Genomic DNA, 18,848 nt, shown 5'->3' with positions numbered 1-18,848 from the left:
GTCATAATAAATTTATCATGCATGTGTCTTTCTTTCCTATTAGCTCCCTTTATATCTAATGGGTGTTCAAATATTTGTTGACAGAAAAGAATGTAAAAATACGAATCCTTCTATGACAAAGAAACAAAGTTGTTTTTAAAAAACATTTTGTAAAAATGTTCATATTATTTAATAGGAAAAATTTGTTTTCACAAGTTCCATGTTCTCAAGCATGAAAAAATGTTGTAAGTAACAAATTCTAATTATACCATAGAGTTCTATTTTAAATTTTTCTAAAATGCAACAGCAAATACTTGCTTTGGGGTAGAGTATTTTAAAAATTCAGCTCTAAGGAAAAAGAGAATCCATAAAGAATCCATAAAGTGTGGGATTAAGAATAACTGGGGCCGGGCATGGTGGCTCACGCTTGTAATCCCAGCACTTTGGGAGGCCGAGGCAGGCAGATCACGAGATCAGGAGTTTGAGACCAGCCTGGCCAACATAGTGAAGCCCTGTCTCTACTAAAAAATACAAAAATTAGCCAGGCATGGTGGCACATGCCTGTAATCTCAGCTACTCGGGAGGCTGAGGCAGGAGAATCGCTTGAACCCGGAAGGCAGAAGTTGCAGTGAGCTGAGATCGCACCAGTGCACTCCAGCCTGGGTGATAGAGCTAGACTCTGTCTCAAAAAAAAAAAAAAAAGAATAACTGGAAATATACATAACATAGAATGCCTTCCTTTCTTAATTCATGCAGTTCAATTCAAAGCTCCAAATTCTTGTCCAATATGAGTTTTCAGGGTTCTATTATTTGTAAATTGGAATAAAAAACCTAAGGTGATTTATCTAAAGGACAGGGCTAGAAATAGGACCTCTAATTACTTAAATACCGAAGCCTCCAGATTAAAACATTAAACCTCAAAACCCTTCAGCCAAAGGGATTAAGAAGATTAGAATGGGCTTCACAAATTACCACGGGGTTAGGAAAAAAAAATGCAGAGAGAAAGTAGGCCAAATTTAAATAGGGAATGAAATGAAGTTCAAGGGAAAACTAATAGTTTGTGTGGACGCTAGACCTCTGTGGGAAAAACCATCAATCGAGTGATTTCAACAATTAAAGAAAGGAACAAAATCAATGTAAAAATAGCTGCTTATAGAGTTCTTGGGAAATGTGAACATGCAAAGTTAACCTTGGAAAATAATGATTTTCAAACTGCTGTTGGCAACTGTAGAGACGAAATACAAGATCAAAAAATAAACTTACTATGTTAACATGAACCAGGATCCTCTCTTAGGAGGAACTGTTTAAACATCTCATGAGTGTTGGTCACCCCCACCAAAACAGCCAAAATCAAACCACTAACTCAGTCATCAACAAGATTCCCCTTGGAATATCTGGGTTTCTGTCCCTGAAGATTATCAGTTGGCTCAAAATAAAACACAATTAATCTAGAGAAGAGCTAAAATGACCCGGGTGGCTATGTGAGAGCCTGGGAGAGCACATGCAGTCTGGCAAGATTCAAAAGAGTTGAATGTCTGTATTTTGGCAAAGGCACAACTGGAGAGACTCAGGGGGATCCAATAACCATCCACAAACATCTCAAGTGTGAAAACAAGGAGGAACAGGAATTTCTTATCCTGGTACTAAATGTACTTCGGACATTTTCGAGAAGGAATAGAGAGTGAAATGCACAAAGTAAAAACAATTCCAATTAATACCACCCAAAAAATTCTTCCAGTTTCAATTTTATGCTTTCCTCTTGGGCTACTATAAGCAATTCTATTCTTTGCATTAACTTATTTAGCAATTTAAGAGCTTGTCAAAAAAATTGCGTCTATATTACTTTAAAAGTTTCCTTCAGAGTTTAAAGCGTTTCTTCAAAAGACTGCCAGGTTCAGCCTGGGCAACACCACAAGACCTTGTCTCTACAAAAAATAAAAATAAATCAGCCAAGCATGGTGCTGTGTGCCTGCAGTCCTAGCTACTCAGTATGGTAAAGGTGGAGCACTGCTCGAACCCAGGAGTTCAAGGCTGACATGAGCTGTAATGGTGCCACTGCACTCCAGCCCGGTTGACAGAGAAAGACTGTCTCTAAAAAGAAAATTTTTAATAAATAAAATTAAAAGATTGCCAGGTTCCAGAAATTGCCTCTACTCAGCCAATAATCTGATTTTTTCCCCTGAATTCTCCAGTTTGTAAATACTGGCTAAAAGTGTGGGGGGTGGTAGGGAGAGTAAGGAGAAAGAAAGAAAACAAGTCCTACAGGCCAAACAAAATAATTTGTCTGCAGGCCCAACCTAGCCCTCAGGCTGCTTGTTTACAGCTTCTGCTCTAAAAAACCTGCCTGTCACTATTTTAAACCTTCTATATTTAGATCTTTTCAGGTTTAAAATTTGGCCTCTAAAGTGCAGGTGACTTATTCTTCATGCTTTCTTACAAGCGGTTATGGAAGTCGTCTGTTCCAGGCACCACCCATGGCAGCAGGGAATTCTGCACACTGATAACTTGACTCTGCTATCAATTTCCTAACACATTTAGGTCATGTAGGTCTGCCCAGGCTCACTGAGGTCCAGCTTACAGAATCTAGAGTTACCATAACAAAACATTTTTAGAAAACAGAACCTGAAAAGCTAGATAAGACTGTGTCATAATCTTCTACCTTCCCTACATAAGCTTGAAAATGTTGGGGGCAGAACAATGAAAAACATGAGCTGCGGAGGAAAAGAGGAGGAGAGCCTTGGGGATCCCACTCTTGTGCTTCTCCCCTGAGGCTACTCTGACATCCTACTCAGGAATGAAAGCCCCATCTATCAGTTCAGTGTGATCCTTGTGCCTGAGACCCACATGGCGGGGGGGCTTCTTGAGCCACTGGGAGGGGCCCCTCCAGCTCCCTGTGGCCCACCAGCTTTTCCGGAACAGTTGTCATTTCCAGGCTACAGAACAAACTGCAAGAGATGTAGTTTCCTCAACCCACCTAGGGGAGGGCCTGGGAATTTTTATTTTTAACAATTTGTGCTTTTAACAGGCTTCCCAGGTGATTCTGATGTGCTGCCAAGTTTCAGAATAAATGAAAAATTCCCTTTGATCTATGGCACTGGGCTTATATCCTGGGAAGAATTATCTAATGGTCTCTGTACACCGTGTGGCATAAGCCAGTGGCACATGCTATTCCTTCTTCCTGGAATACTGACACTGCTTAAGCCCCAACACCCCTCACCTGGGGCACTCCTACTCACCAGCTCTCATTCGAATAGTACTTCCTCAAATAGTACTTCCTCAGAGAAGGCTTCCTCAGCTACTTAGTTCTAAGTCACAGTCCCCTCTTACAGCTCTTAGAATAGCTTGTAGTTTCCCTTATAACACTTGTCAAAGCTTCTTTTACATGGATCTGAGTGATTACTTGACTAATGTCAGTTTCTAACTGGACAGTTAAGGTCCAAGAGGACTGGAAGCACCTGGTTTTGCCCATCATTGTAACCTCATCCCCAGAACCAGGCCTGGCACACAACAGGGGCTCGAGATATTTTGGTTAAAATGCTGAATACATGATGTGTTTGTGAAAGAGTGAGCAGCTTAAATGTGTTTTGAGTGGTGCAGGAGCAGGATATGCACCATCGGCATATCCAGAAGTAAACCGCCTGAAGGTTTAAATCATCTCATAATAGGGAAGTCCCTCTTCTTGAGGTTTAAGTTAAATATGGAAGTAGGAAAGAATGTTTGTACATGTGAATGCAAAGTGAATCACTATCACACAGTTTTCCACTGTGGGTTAATTCATGCAGTTGTTAGGCTGGTACTTTATTGAAAATAGGAGGCTCAACTTAAGAGCTGCAATGAATCAAAGTGGTCCAACAATGAATGTACACTTAGGTCTCGGAAATTAGATGCAAGCATGTGGCAACAAAACATTCCTAACATGATGCCACAAGAGGCCACAAGGAAAAGAGTAATTGCTTTGCAGAAATCAGTCACAATCAGGACTCAAAGCCAGAGTGATCTGGAGGAGGAATTAAGTAGGACCATAGAAGGATTCTTACGTACACATGCTCAGTCCCAAGGTTTTAGATACCTACTAAATAAACACAAACAAATCCCAAATTATTTCCAGTCCTGACATTTTCCCAGAGTTAGACTGCTATTTATGACTGCCACTTGTCATCTCTACCTGGATACATAACAGCATCTCAAACTTAACACATGATCTTAATATATGATCCAACTAGAGTTCTTAGTTTTCCAGGTCATTTCCCTCTCAGTGGCTGGTATCATCCCACCATCCTTGCCTTTCAAGTAAAAAGCCTACCAGCCTTGTTTGATGCCTCACCTTCCCTCACCTCAGGCCACTCCTATCTCCCATCAATCACAGAGCCCTATCAGTTCCCTGCCAAACAAATCCAGAACTTGTCCACTTCGCACCATGTACATGGCTACTATCCTACCCTAAGCCAGTATCATTTCCCATCCCCCAACTGGTATCCAGGCTTCCACCTTTGCCCCTCTCATCCATTTCCCACCCAGGAGCCAGAGTTACAGTTTTTTAAAAAGAAAAAAAAAAAAAAAAAAAGGAGGTATGTCCCTCCCCTGCTCAACATTATCCAGTGGTCTCCATCACAAACAATACTCAAATGCCCTTTCATGGCCAACAAGGCCTCCATGGTCTTACTACTGCCCATGTCTCCAGTCCCATCTCACATCCTCCCCTCACTCTCAGTGTTCCAACCATACTCCCCTCATTTCTGTTTATTTTGGGTGGCAGGGGCAGCTGAGACAGGGTCCCGCTGTCACTCAGGCTGGGGTTCAGTGGCAGTATCTCGACTCACTACAACCTCAGCCTCTCAGGCTCAAATGATCCTCCTATCTCAGCCTCCTGAGTAGCTGGAACTACTTCTCATTTTTCCCAGTAGCTGGGAAAACTTTTTAATTTTTTTTATAGAGACAGCATCTCACTATGTTGCCCAGGCTGGTCTTGAACTCCTGGGCTCAAGTGATGCTCCCACCTTGGCCTCCCAATGTGCTGGGATTAACAAGGCCATTCCTTTTCCTAAGTTCAGGCCTTCACACTTGTTTCCTCTGCCTGAAATGAAATATGTCTCTGAGCTCTTCATGACTGACACATGTTCATCCTCCATGTCTCTGTGAAAGGTGCCTCCTCAGAGCATCCTGTGCTGACCACCATTTTTAAGTCAGCCTCCTCTGATTCATCTCATTCTCATCACCCTCTTTACTTCTTGCGGCACTCTTATCAACGCCTATGATTTCATTATATCTGTATTATCAATGCTCCCCATTAGAATAGATGGTCTATGAGACCAGGGATCTGTCTAGCTTGATCTCAGCTGTGTCACCAAGAGCCTAGTACAGTGCAAGGAACACAGTGGAGGGTTAATATCAGTTTGTTGGGCCAGGTGCAGTGGTTCGTGCCTGTAATCCTGGCACTTTGGGAGGCTGAGGCAGGCGGATCATGAGGTCAAGAGATTGAGACCATCCTGGCCAACATGGTGAAACACCATCTCCAAAAAAATATATATATACAAAAAATTAGCTGGGTATGGTGGCACACGCCTGTAGTCCCAACTACACGGGAGGCTGAGGCAGGAGGATTGCTTGAACCCGGGAGGTTGAGGTTGCAGTGAGCCAAGATTGTGCCATTGCACTCCAGCCTAGAGACTCTGTCTCAAAAAACAAAACAAAATAAACAAAATACCAGTTTGTTGAAAGGATAAGTTAAGAAAGAAAGAAAGAAAGAAAGAAAGAAAGAAAGAAAGAAAGAAAGAAAGAAAGAAAGAAAGAAAGAAAGAAAAGAAAAGAAAAGAAAAGAAAAGAAAAGAAAAGAAAAGAAAAGAAAAGAAAAGAAAAGAAAAGAGAAAAGAAAAGAAAAGAAAAGGAGGAATGATGAAAGATAAAAGTGAGGCCAAGAAACACAACAGGAAATGAAACTCACTGTATCCTCCATGGCTCTGCTGTAGGTTCAGTCTGGGTGACAAAGCACAACTCTTCTGGTCAAAAACACAAACATCTCACCACCGCCACCAATGCTGCCACCAAACAGCAAGTCAAAAGAACTAACTCTAACTCAAGTCAAAAGTTCTAGCTCTGGCTCTGATATTAACTACAACTTTTTGCAAAATGAAGGACTTTACCCTTTTAGACCTTATTTGTAAAATGAAAGAGCTGTGTCCTTAGCTTTAAAATTCAAACATTCTAAATTCAGTATATGATTTGGTATACCCATCTCTGCTTATTCCATTTCTGCTTTTCAATAAAAAGCCTATCTAGCACATAAATCCTCTATCTGAAACCTGTATCTAGGCAGACCTCCCCACCTCCACATTCCATCCCAATGCCCCCAGTCTCAGGGTCCACGTGCATGAGCACTCACAGAGATACCACGGCTTCTCTCTCTTTCACTTGTTATCTCTAGATAGAAAAGAGTGATATAAAGAAATCCCAGTCTTCCAATTGGGCAGGCCCACCTCTGATGTGGCAACTCTGCAGCTGGAAGGGATCTACGTGAGATCGGGGAGTTCTGGGCCTGGCCTCAGATTGGTCACTTCACACTGGTAGACATCTTCCAGTTGACGTATAACTAAAACAGACACTCCCAGAGAAAACCAAGTGCAGATTTTTGTGGTCCAGGCTTCTAGTCAGAAATTGACCTTTTGATAATTTTTTCCCTTAGCATCTTTGGAAGAACTAAACTTTAATTCTGAGGAAGACTTATCCCAGAGAGGAATATGAGTTTTTATAGTATCAACTAAAACATAAAATGAAGTATTTCCCATAAGGGGAAAGGAAAGGACAGGGAGTAAAGAATCCACACTTAGGTGGCTAGAGAATGAAGGAACATAAAAAACAAAAAATACAAAGAGTGGCTTTCCAATTTGGATCCATTTGTAAAATTACTATTTCACAGAAGCAGTGGGAAGGGGTAGGGGAGAAATGAAACAAACCACAAAACAGAACTATCCTCACACTCAGAGTGCTAGGAAAGAGAATATTTCCTGACTTGCCTTAGGACCAATTAAGCAATAAAAGGAAAATCAGCTACTCCCACACCCCCTTCTCCCAGCTCTACCAAGAGCCAGCTTCTCCTTCTGCCGCAAACCCAAAAATAACCCAGGCTATTGCTAATATTCTCACCTATATTCAAAGTTTACCTGCTCTGGGGCCAATTCCCACATTTTTGGTCCCACATCTCTATACTTTCCTTGGGTTCACCAGAATAATAATCCCCGGATTCACAAGAAATATTAAAATTTGAAATTTAAAATTCAAGTATATTTTTAAAACTTTCAAAAATACCCATTTTGCTAAGTGTGTAAACAGAAAATTAATGCTAAGTCTGAAACATGAGATCTTTGTTAAAAGAGCAAAATCAAATCCAAAACCTGACCAGACAGCTCCAAGATCCCTGCTTCCCGGATTGACGACTCCTTCATTCCACGCTCTTGGCTCCTAATTTGTCCTTACATGGGTCACCTAGAGCCCTCCATCTGTCTGACCCCCTCAGTTCCATCCTCCCACTCACCAACAGTGCCACGGGGCTCCCAGGCAGTTGGCACCACAGCTGCCACTGCCTGGCATGAGAACTCTGGCCGAGACCAGAGGGAACCATCACATTAAAGGAAATGCTGACTGAACAGAGGCTGCAAATGAAAGGTTTACTTCTACTCCATCGTTGATAGCAGATGCCTGGTGCCAAGAAAACCCCCATTCTTCAATAACCAAATTTATGGAGGATTTTGTTCCTCAGAAAACATGCAAGAGGCAATTAACATAGTCCTACGTTTGAAATACGTGTTAAATATAAGGGGTTTTATGACACTGAAGAATCTCAACTCAGCCTACTTATTTCCACCCAAGAAAGCAGTAAGTTAACCGGAATCCTCTCCCAGAAACATCTACTAGGAAACCTAGGGCTGAATTACACAGGTTCTTTAAGTACCTAGTTCCAGAGAGAGAAAACTCAATTGTTCTCTAATTGTTTCATAAGTGTAGGCTGATCTCTACACTAGACTAATCTGTCCTGCAGCAAGGACCGATTTCTCTGGCACAGAATCTTGCACTTAAGCATATGGTTGGGCATTTGGTAGACAATGTAAATATTTGCTAATTTGTCTAAAAATTGTTTTAAAGCAATTTTTTAGGTTATTTTTAGAAAGAATGTTAAGTTGTTCCCCCCCCCCCCTTTTTTTTTCAACTGGGAACATACAGCTAACCCTATTTGATAAAGAAAGCAAAGAAACTATCATTGAGTTCTTTACTGCCTGAATTAGAAGGCAGGTGGAGTGACTGTTTTGAGGAGGGAGAATCTCACTTTATTTTGCCTTCATTCAGCTGCCTACTCCTTCCTCTGTCACAGCACAAAATGTTCAATAAATGGCTCAACGCATTAAATCTTCGTAAGTTAGGATCGGAGGTGCAGTTCTGCCATCTTGGTCATTTCTACCATTGCTTTTACTCCTTCTTTCTTATTTTTCCTTGGCCCCCAAACAAGTGGCATTCAGAAGACATCTGGAAGCACTCAGCTCAAAAGCTCAGTGAGGACGGCACCCCAACCTCCCTCTTCTAAACCAGAAGCTGACACCAGAAAGTTACAGGTTGTCCTCCTGGAAGATAAAGGTTATCTTTCCGGGTAGGAATCACACCCCCACCTAAGGAATTTTACCTTCTGGCATTATGTAAGACATATCTGGATGGCACAAATGTCTTTGAGCAATGGAGATGCAAATTAGAATGTTTATACAATAGATGTAACTAAACCATAGACTTTACATTAAAAGATAAGTTTTAAAATTCACTTCAAACATTTCACTTCGCACTACTAATCTTAATTTTGGAGAAACTGGTACCACTTTAAAATTTCAGTGATAGGATGTATGCTCTGATTCTCCTCATTCAAACACAATGCTGCTGTTCATCCACGGAGTAGAAAAAGAAATTTTTTTTTTCTTGGTTTTAAGAAGTACAGCATTTGGGTTACTTTTAAAACCCATAGTTGAAAAACATTCTGTATTATATTTGTGACTCACTCTCAAGTGAAATGTCACCATACACCCACTCTTCTTTTTTAGGTGATAAATAATAAAATATTAGAACAGAACTTTAGTTACAAAGTTCCTTACAATTTACAGGGAACAAGTGCTTTTAAAATAATAAAAATTAAGCGACTCTGTCATCTTGTTTTTACTTTTTTACAGTTTAGATCTCAGGAAAAACTAACTGGGTCTGAGGAGGTATTAATCAAAAAACTTTTTTCTTCACATTGTTATCCCAGTGTCTCCCAAAACAATAAATAAGACACCTGAAAACATTCCTGAAACTTTCTGGTAAACGAAATCTTCTCTATGTTGATTGGGTTTGGGATCCTACAGGTGTATGTATTTTTTGAAACACAAACTGTACTCTTATGATCTCTATGCTTTACTGTATATAAATTTTGGCTCAATAAAAAGGTTCTCTAAACCTTTCTGCAAACTGCATTTCAATATCTATAACCAGTTGTCCATCTCAGAGCTGAGTTTTTCATGGGTTATTAAAGCCAAAAAGCCAAAAAGAACTCCCCCTACCCAAAAGCCATGGACTAACCTCCCCACCTTGCCCCACATCCTCCAGACATTTTCATCTCAAATCCGTCTTCGAATCAGAATTGCCCAAGATAAGAAATTCCACACACCTCAACTGACTGAGAAGGCATCTTCAGTTTGGTGAGCTTAGCTTTGGCAGGCACTTTCAAGTCTGTTTTTTCAAAGGTCTGCTGTCGATAGTCCTCCGGCAGTGGTTTCAGTTCAGGGGATTCACTAGGAGCCTGATCTTGACCATCCATGGGTCGGACATAAGCCGTGGGCTTCTGCTGCATTGCAACACTTTTTGAGGGAAGGGAGGGAGGTGGAAATGTCTGAGAAGGTGGCTGGGGAGGGGCCACCAAACTGTCTTGAGGGGTCTCTTTATCATGGACTTTCACTGCTAGGTCCTTGGGAGATTTGGCTGGGCAACAGCCTTTACTGTTATTGTTGCTGCCATGAACCTTGCTGCTTCCTTGCGTCCGGGGAAGAGTTTGCTGGTTGGAATGTATAGGTGACAAAGGGGGAACTGGGGAAGGCAAAGAGGAGATTAAGGGAGAAAGCTCCCTCTCTGGAGCGGAGTCTGTCACTGAAGCACAGTGGTCTCCGTCAGCTCTTCGGTCACCTTTCTTGTGATGACTAGAGCCATACCCCTCCTGACCAAGGCGATCCTGGGTCAGGTGCTGGCTGTCTGGTGGGCCGTAGCTTTTGGCATGGAGACTTGGCATTGGTTCAGTTCTTGGCTGCGCCATCTTTGGATTGTGGCTAATGTTGCCAACAGAGAGTGGTCCAGACGCAGGAGTGTGAATGGACTGGTGGTGGACACTAGTGTGGAAGGAGCTGGATGGAATGCTGCTCCCTTTGTCAGGAATTAAAGGATATTTCGGCTTTCCCAATCTATTTTCAGAAGCATCCAAGCGATGAGTGTGGGACTTAGTACTAAGGAACTCCTTCACTTCTTCGTAGTTTCCCAACATGTTCTGTATTCGACTAGACAGCTCATCACCTTTTGCTGTCTGAAAAAAAAGGAGAATTTGAGAATGAAAAAAACTAAGGAAAACTACCATTTAACAAACCACATTATATAATACCATTAAGGAAAAAACTCTGAACTTAATGTATGACATGTAGAATTTAATGTGCTATTTTAACTCAATTCCCCTGTTGAGAAGACTATCATGGATACATATTACTAACTGTAGAAGACTAACATTACAAAAGAAAACCACAAGCTTTGGTAATTCTGACTAACAACGTTCAGAGAATTTTCATACTTCGTTTTCAAAAATCTCTAGAATAAGGTAGAATAAGTTATCTTATTTTCACAGCTGTGACCCTTGTTCGAACTCAATTATACTGAATTGTTTCATCATAGGGTTCAATATTGTGATAAATCAGACCTTCAACTTCTAGTATTCAGTAAATACCTTGTAGGGCTCTCCAAAAAGGGGAATCTTTTCAGGAAATGCCTCTTTCTCTTGGTGAGCTTCCTGGTTGCGTCTTTCCTTCTCTCTAATTCGAAGCAGGTTTCTGTCGTCATTGTACAAACTGTTTCAGATGCCACAAAAGAACGAAAACAATAAAATTTATCAGTCTCCAAGTTTTGTCATGCATACATACATGCGAGAAGGGAGGCGAGGATAGGTCTGGGAAGAAGCAATGATAACGGCTGTGATTTAAACAAAGCCTAAGTTCCTTAACCCAGCCTTAGGCTGAGGCCTCAGTCACTGGGCTGTGACCCTCCAGCTGGGGTCCCGGCTCCCAAAACCCAAGTATTCACTCTGGGCTATGGTCTCCATCATGGCTCAGGACTGATTCCAAACTGAACAGCCTTTTATAGGCAGCAGTGGAACTGAGACAAGATTAATGATATTTTTATTTTCAGCTTGCAAAATATGGGGTAGAGGTGGAAGCTTTTCATCTGCAGGAGTCAGCAGGATGTGAACTTTAAAAAGGCTGTTTTCCTGGATCAGTAGCGTACATTTTGAAAGATTAAAATCAAAAGGCTTATTTCATAATTAAAAGATTACCAGGCACCCAAAACAGCATTTACTTTCTCAGCCTACTCTACTGGGAGTGTCTTGGCATGTAAACCCCACAAAAAATGATTTTTATTTCTCATTTCAAATGTCAGGGATGAGAAAATCCAATTATAGATGTCAGCTCTACCTACGGAGAATGCTTTATAATCTGACTGCCCTACTTAAACCACATAAAAATGTATCCTAAATCAGCCCTGGCACCAAAGGGGTTAAATGGCATTCACCGAGAAACAAATCAGAGATGGAGACCAAAGGAAGTGCAGTTTTAGCCAACACATAAACCAAAAGTGGGCTTGCCTCACTGTCGGCACCATGGGCCACTTCCCAGCCCTCACATGCAATGTATGATTAAAAAGTGACATAAGAACTATAAAATGACTTCTGTCTTCATAGACTTGCTCCTAGGGAATCTACTGAATGTTTTCTCCCAATGCCGTTTGATCAAACAGGAAAATATTTGATTGTCTAGTTAAGGCTGTCGGTCAGTACCTTCGGAAATTCTAGCCCTGATGTCAGACACCCTTCCCCACCCCCTTTCCCAGCCTCTTTGCCCTCTTCTGACTTCTCTTATTTCCTCTGACAAGAGCCTGCTGGTCTCCCTGCCTCCCCCACATCTTATCCCTTTAATTCAGCCTTCTCATGAAAAGAGACCTGATTTAAGGTCCTGGTTCTCATGTCACCATCCATATTTTAAAATAACAAGCATTTGATGGCTCTTTACTACTGCAGAATAAACTCTAAATTCTTGCTTTGGCATTAAAATTTCCCCATAATCTGATGCAGATCTACTCTCTAGAAATTATCCACTGTCCCCCTGCAGGCCACATGCATTCCACTTGACAGTCAGTCACATCCATCCCCTGAACATACCCTGCAAGGCAGCCTCTTGCTCTAATTTCCACCAGGCTGTCTTTACTGAAACCAATTCTTCCAGAGCCCGCTTCACTAGGAAGTATGACTCTCTTACAAACCACCTCTATATTCCAGTCACACCTGACTACTCCCCATTCCTCAGTGATATCCTAGACTTTGATGATTTCATTCCAGCCACAAATTTCCACTGCCTCTCTCTCCACCACACATCCCCATCCTTAATTTTCAGCTTCCAGCAAATCTCTGGAATAATTCAAATGTCACTCACTCTAAAGGTAAAGGCTTCCTCAAATCCACCAAGTATGTGCTTACCTAACACATCAGTTAGTTCTCTCTCCTCCTCCCCTCTCCCCTAGCATGTGAACTCCATCAGAAAAGAACCTCCCAAATGTAGCACCTCTCCTGGTGCTAAAGCATGGTACTCTGCATAGAAGCTAATCATTCAATACTTTTAGATTAAAAAACAGCCACTACACACTTATATATTTTTATAAACTTAACAACTCTTTAAAAAAGATTTAACTCTGGAAGACACATGCAAAAATTATTTTTAAAAATCATCTAAAAAGTAATGTGGTATTTCTATAGCCTTTTAATCTATGGGAGTAGGATGCACAGAGAGAAATTAGCTGCCTGACTGAATTCGCTACAATGTGGTAAATAATAATCTCCTTAGGCTGGGCGCAGTGGCTCAGGCCTGTAATCCTAGCACTTTGGGAGGCTGAGGCGGGTGGATCATGAAGTCAAGAGATCAAGACCATCCTGGCCAACATGGTGAAACCCTGTCTCTACTAAAAATCCAAAAATTAGCTGGGTGTGGTGGCATGTGTCTATAGTGCGAGCTACTCAGGGGGCTGAGACAGGAGAATCGCTTGAACCCAGGAGGTGGAGGCTGCAGTGAGCTGAGATTGCACCACTGTACTCCAGCCAGGGCGACAGAGCAAGACTCCATCTCAAAAAAAAAAAAAAAAAAAAAGAATTATCTTCTTAGACCTGTGTGTATCAAAAACTTTTCCTAGATGATGGATATTGCAATTATCAGATTTTAAAATAACTCTTAAAACCACAAAGTTAATAATTTATGCTAGTCAAAATACTGAAAAGAAGAAGCTGCTGAACCAGAAACTGGTCATGAATTCTTCTGCAATGGAGTCTGAGTCTCACTTGTTTCAGACAGTTAAACTTACTTCTGGTTGGCAGTAGCACACTGGACTTGATGATACTCAATTCCTTTCAATTGTTTTATGATTTTTGTAATTCCTCTTGTTGGTTCAAAAGATCATATGCCATTAGCATATAACCATAGAAGCCAAGTAATCAGACTGATCAGAAAATAACTTTCCTTCAAACTTGTTTTACAGCCACTTTGAGCCAGTTTGCAGGGAGGAGCTAAGCAGGCAAACATCCTCTGAGCAACTAAGCTTCTCTTCTCCCAGACTATCCAGTGCATGCACCTTGCAGCAGTCAAGACAGGCCGATGGGTGAGTGGGTGGGGGGAAGCTTACCACGGGCATGTGTTTGTCTGCTTGGCTATTCTCACCACCAAGGGAGTTCTCCCCTCTCTGATATGCCACTTACAACACAGGAGTCCCTATAGCTGGTCAGTGTTCAGCCTTAGGCTCCACTTCACAGGGCAGAGCTCCATCCCTTCTAAATTAATGCTACCTTTGTCTCAGAGAAGGGAACTCCAAATGGCAATTCTCAGTCCAGGATCCAAAAGGGTGGGTGTGAACAGTTACACCTCAACTAACAGGCTACTCAGAGTCCTCAACTTTCTCATCAATTCCACACACTCAATTTTCCTTTAACAAAGTTACATTACTAAAATATTTTTAAATCAAACAACTCAGCCTTGTATTAGCCTTATCTCAGCATCAGTTGGGTTTCTCCCATACTTCCAGATTTTCATTCCAAAATATTGAAAATTGCTACAGAAATAACCAGAAGAACCCAATTAAGCCACTCTTTCACAGAATTCCTAACACTAGTTTATTACTACATGATTCTAAAATCAAGAAGTCTCCCACAGGGAGGAAATCCTATTAAATTAAGGATTCTAGTTAATTAAGGTTTTACTTCATTAGTGTCAAAAAATAAAAATAAAAAAACCCAGACTAAGATTTTATCGGCAGACATGTAATTCTACACCTATTCTGAGACAAATTTTCTTTTTATGATTCACCATCACCTTCAACTAAAAGCCCTGTAAGTAGTGAGGTGAAAAAGGACATCATGGATATCATTGGTAGGATGAGTTTTATGAGGTCCAGGCTTTGTGAAAGAAACTTGCCCTCCCCACACTGTTCAACAACTCCCTCTTGGGTGGAACTCACAAAGGCTCCTGGGCAGGGCAAAGGAAGACCTAAGAGGCAGGAAGTTCACAGGAGTAGAGGTAGGCTTTGAGCCCCTGCTCTGGGTTGCCTCCTTTGTCCTTGCGACTAAATTGTTTTGCCAGTCACACTGAATAGCTTTCTGGTTTCTTGTTGCAAATTTGCAATGGCTTAGGGAATGATCTGTTAAAAGCTCCCAGGCAAATCTTTGGTGAATATTTCCTTTTTCTTGGTTCCATTTTGAGATAAAGGAATATGAAATTTTAAAAATAAACCCACTATTCATACCATAAGTAAACCTTTGTTCAGCCTATACACATCACTGTTTAAACCAAGGTATAAGCAAGGAAGAGGCAGATGGGAAAATTTTTTAATGAGGGAATTTTAGGAAGCGGCAAATGCCCTACATGATTCACAAACTCTGTAGTAACTTTTTTTTTTTTTTCCAGATGGAGTCTCGCTCTGTCGCCCAGGCTGAAGGGCAGTGATCTCAGCTCACTGCAACCTCTGACTCCTGGGTCCAAGCGATTCTCCAGTCTCAGCCTCCCGAGGAGACAGGATTAGATGCACCTGCCACCACGTCTGGCTAATTTTTATATTTTTAGTACAGAGAGGGTTTCACCAAGTTGGCCACGCTGGTCTCAAACTACTGATCTCAAGTGATGCACCCACCTCAGCCTCCCATAGTGTTGGGATTACAGGTGTAAGCCACCACGCCCAGCTGTCAATAATCACCTTTCAATAACTACAAGTTAACTGTCACTTTAATAAAGGTAGCTTTTTTTTTTTTCGGTCCTGTGTTAAGGAAAAACGCATCCCAACATCAGCCTGGCCATTCTTTCCCACTGTTCCAAATAGAATATAGTGAGTGACAAGTTCTCCTTAGCTGATTTTAGATGGTACTTTGCATTAGCTAAGAGGTTCTCAAACCTGAGTCAGTCGTTGGAGGGTTTGTGAAAACACAGATCACAGAGACCTGCAGAGTTTCTGAGGCAGTAGGCCTGACATGGGGCCTGAGGCTTCTTGCATGTTGAACAAGTTTCCAAGGGATCTCCAGGGGCAAAAGACAGCACATACTTTTTGGGGATCACCAAAATACAAAAGCAATGGTAACAGCAGCAGCAGCCTGGACAAGGAAGGCATCACTTAGTATGTTAGTCAGCACTGATTTTGGCACTATCACATCAGTTTCCTATTTAATTTTCAAAACAACTCCATGAGAGTGGGATTATTAGACCCATTTTCAGGTGAAAGAAAGCTAGCTCAGATATTGACTTGCGGCCGGGGCGGTGGCTCACACCTGTAATCCCAGCACTTTGGGAGGCCGAGGTGGACAGATCACTTGAGGTCAGGAGTTCAAGACCAGCTTGGCCAATGTGGTGAAACCCTGTCGCTACTAAAAATACAAAACATTAGCTGGGTGTGGTGGCACACACCTGTAATCCCAGCTACTCTGGAGGCTGAGGCAGGAGAATCACTTGAATCTGGGAGGTAGAGGTTGCAGTAGGCCAAGATCGTGCCACTGCACTCCAGCCTAGGTGACAGAGCGAGACCGCATCTCAGAAAAAAAAAAAAAAAAAAAAAAAAAAGGGCAGGGCGCAGTGGCTCCCGCCTGTAATCCCACCACTGTGGTGGGCTCACTTTGGTGAGCATCAGCTCAACTGATGCTGAGGAGGGTGGATCGCCTGAGGTCAGGAGTTGAGATCAGCCTGGCCAACATGGTAAAACCCCATTTCCACTAAAAATACAAAAAATTAGCTGGGTGTGGTGGTGGGTGCTACTAGGGAGGCTGAGGCAGGAGACTCATTTGAACCCAGAAGGTGGAGGTTGTTGCAGTGAGTGGAGATTGTGCCACTGCACGCCAGCCTGGGCAACAAGTGCAAAACTCCGTCTCAATTTTAAAAAAGGGGGGGCGAGTGAGGGGACTGACTTGCTCACAAATGGTAGACCTGAACATTCAAATGCCTGGCAAGTAAGCTTATACTCTCAGCCACAGTTCTGCTAGCAAAGCTGTCAGGCTGCGTTAAACAGGGCAGTGAAGACAAAGAAGGTGTGCTAAAGTGTGCTAACTCATAACCACTCATAATTCCTTAGTCTCAAAGAGGTACACATGAACAATTTAGTATTATCTCTGCCAGTGGGGTCATCTCAGTGCCACAAAACAGATGTTTGGTTAAACTGATCCACACAGGCCTGTCCTTGAGGAAGGACCTAACAGAGGACCCCTTTAAGAAAAGGATGGCCAATGGCATAACATGGCTCTTTCAGTTATAAAAACTGTGGGTCGGACACAGGGGCTCACATCTGTAATCCCAGCACTGTGGGAGGCCAAGGTGGGAGGATCACCTGAGGTCAGGGGTTTGAGACCAGCCTGGCCTACATGGCGAAACCCTGTCTCTACTAAAAATACAAAAATTAGCCGGGTGTAGTAGCAAGTGATTGTAATCCCAGCTACTTGGGAGGCTGAGGCAGGAGAATCGCCAGAACCCAGGAGATGGAGGCTGCAGTGAGCCGAGATCACGCCACTGCACTCCAACCTGGGCTAAAGAGCGAGACTCTGTCTCATAAATAAATAAATAAATACATACGTAAATATAAAAACTGTGCTACAATTCTTGTTTCAGAGCCTCTGTTGTGCCCCTGGGAAGGAGGGTGCAAAGTTTGACCACTCCACAGACACCATGAGTTCTACTAGAAGTCTACAAAAATCTATTTAGATAGGGAAATAATCCTTTCAGTAACCAGGTTCTTGCCTTCAGATCACATACTACTGTCCACCATCTTTGAGGTTCAACCTGATGTATCAAAAGATCTCCACACCATCCATCAATCCACCTCCTCCACATTTTTCTTTCAGTTAAGTGAACTAGAAATGAGGAGAACCACAGGCTTCAGTGTCCAGTGCCTGGTGAGAGCAGTCACATGTGAAAACTCACCTGCAGAACATAAACACTTGAGCCATGAGAGGGGGACTGTGCCATAGATGTTTCACTGACCGAATCCACTAACTCAGCACAAGAGCTTGAACGAAGCTTTGGAAATCTAAAATGTGCCAGGATGCTCTCACTTTAGGAAAGGTGGTGAAAATCCTGAGGAATTCAGAGCTGCCTGTTCAGCCCCTCAATACGGTCATTTAGTCAACCCCATGCTGGGGCCTGTCAGGGCACATTTACTCTGACTTTTCAAATGCTTCCTGGGGGTGGGGATGGATGTGTTTAAAATATTGTGGTAAAATGTAAGAAATCACAACTCTGTAAGGATTAGTGAGAGTAATTCCTTTTTCTCTTTCCCTCACACTAAAAAAGGAAATAGCATATGTGGATGAGGAAAAGATAGTAACAGAAAGGCCCAAGTTGGGCGTGAGACGTGGGGCAGTGTGTTGGCTCTGGTATCATCTGGCTGTAAGCACCTTCTCCCAGACTGGAGCCCATGGGCCCTGCTGCTAAACTAGGTTAGTCATGCGGGATTGCTGAATGCCATTCGGTGCTTCCATGGTAACTCACGGCCCACAGGGCTGGCTGTGCACAGCTGACTACCCATTTATCACCCTTGACTGGTCACTTCACATAGGCCTTCCTCTGATAGATGTCACCAACTCTCTAGAATTTGAGTTTAAATTTTTAACTCTCTCTTGGATGGTGGAGTGTGATTTCTCCTATATATTTATCTTCATAAGCCTGGAGACATCTGACAGGAAGGAAAGGGAAAATCCTAAAATCAACAGTGTACATTAACTCTGGAAAGGATTAAGTCTTATTACTGTTTAGAAGCACTATGCCATTGTGATTTGAATGTACAAAGGATAAAGCAACACATAAACACACAAAAGTTGGGCAACCCCAGCTTAGAGGATGGTGAGATAGAGATCTGTCACAAACAGGGAGGCAAAAAGACAGGAGGCTAGGGTTCTTCCACACCATGTAAGCGACTTGTTTATTTTAAAAGCCACATCTCAACTTTGTAAGCCCATCTTTTAGCCTTTTGTTTCCACATTCCCCTATTCCTACCATCTAATACGCAGGAAACATTTTTCACACATTGACTTTATGAAAAAACATCAA

The 18,848-nt window shown here is 42.2% G+C and overlaps 1 protein-coding gene across 16 annotated transcripts in view; it reads right to left on the bottom strand.

Moving 5' to 3' along the window:
• Positions 1–18,848, bottom strand: part of AFF1 (ALF transcription elongation factor 1) — a 207,576-nt gene that overhangs the window by 85,938 nt on the left and 102,790 nt on the right. For 11 of the 16 annotated variants that reach the window (XM_045392632.3, XM_045392634.3, XM_074040094.1 and 8 more), the window contains 2 exons: positions 10,970–11,090; positions 9,656–10,558 (listed from right to left, as the gene is read on the bottom strand). The exons of 1 other annotated variant lie outside the window; for it this stretch is intronic. In XM_045392632.3, the coding sequence (XP_045248567.1) occupies positions 9,656–10,558; positions 10,970–11,090 (1,024 nt within the window). Of the gene's footprint in view, positions 1–9,655; positions 10,559–10,969; positions 11,091–18,848 lie in introns of those variants that run through there. 4 more of the 16 variants (XM_015450633.4, XM_074040096.1, XM_015450634.4 and 1 more) reach the window with 1 other exon arrangement.

This window comes from Macaca fascicularis, chromosome 5 (assembly GCF_037993035.2).
Source record: "Macaca fascicularis isolate 582-1 chromosome 5, T2T-MFA8v1.1".
NCBI lineage: Eukaryota > Metazoa > Chordata > Mammalia > Primates > Cercopithecidae > Macaca > Macaca fascicularis.
The sequence above is the reverse complement of the archived record's forward strand: the minus strand, read 5'-3'. Positions and strand labels throughout refer to the sequence as shown.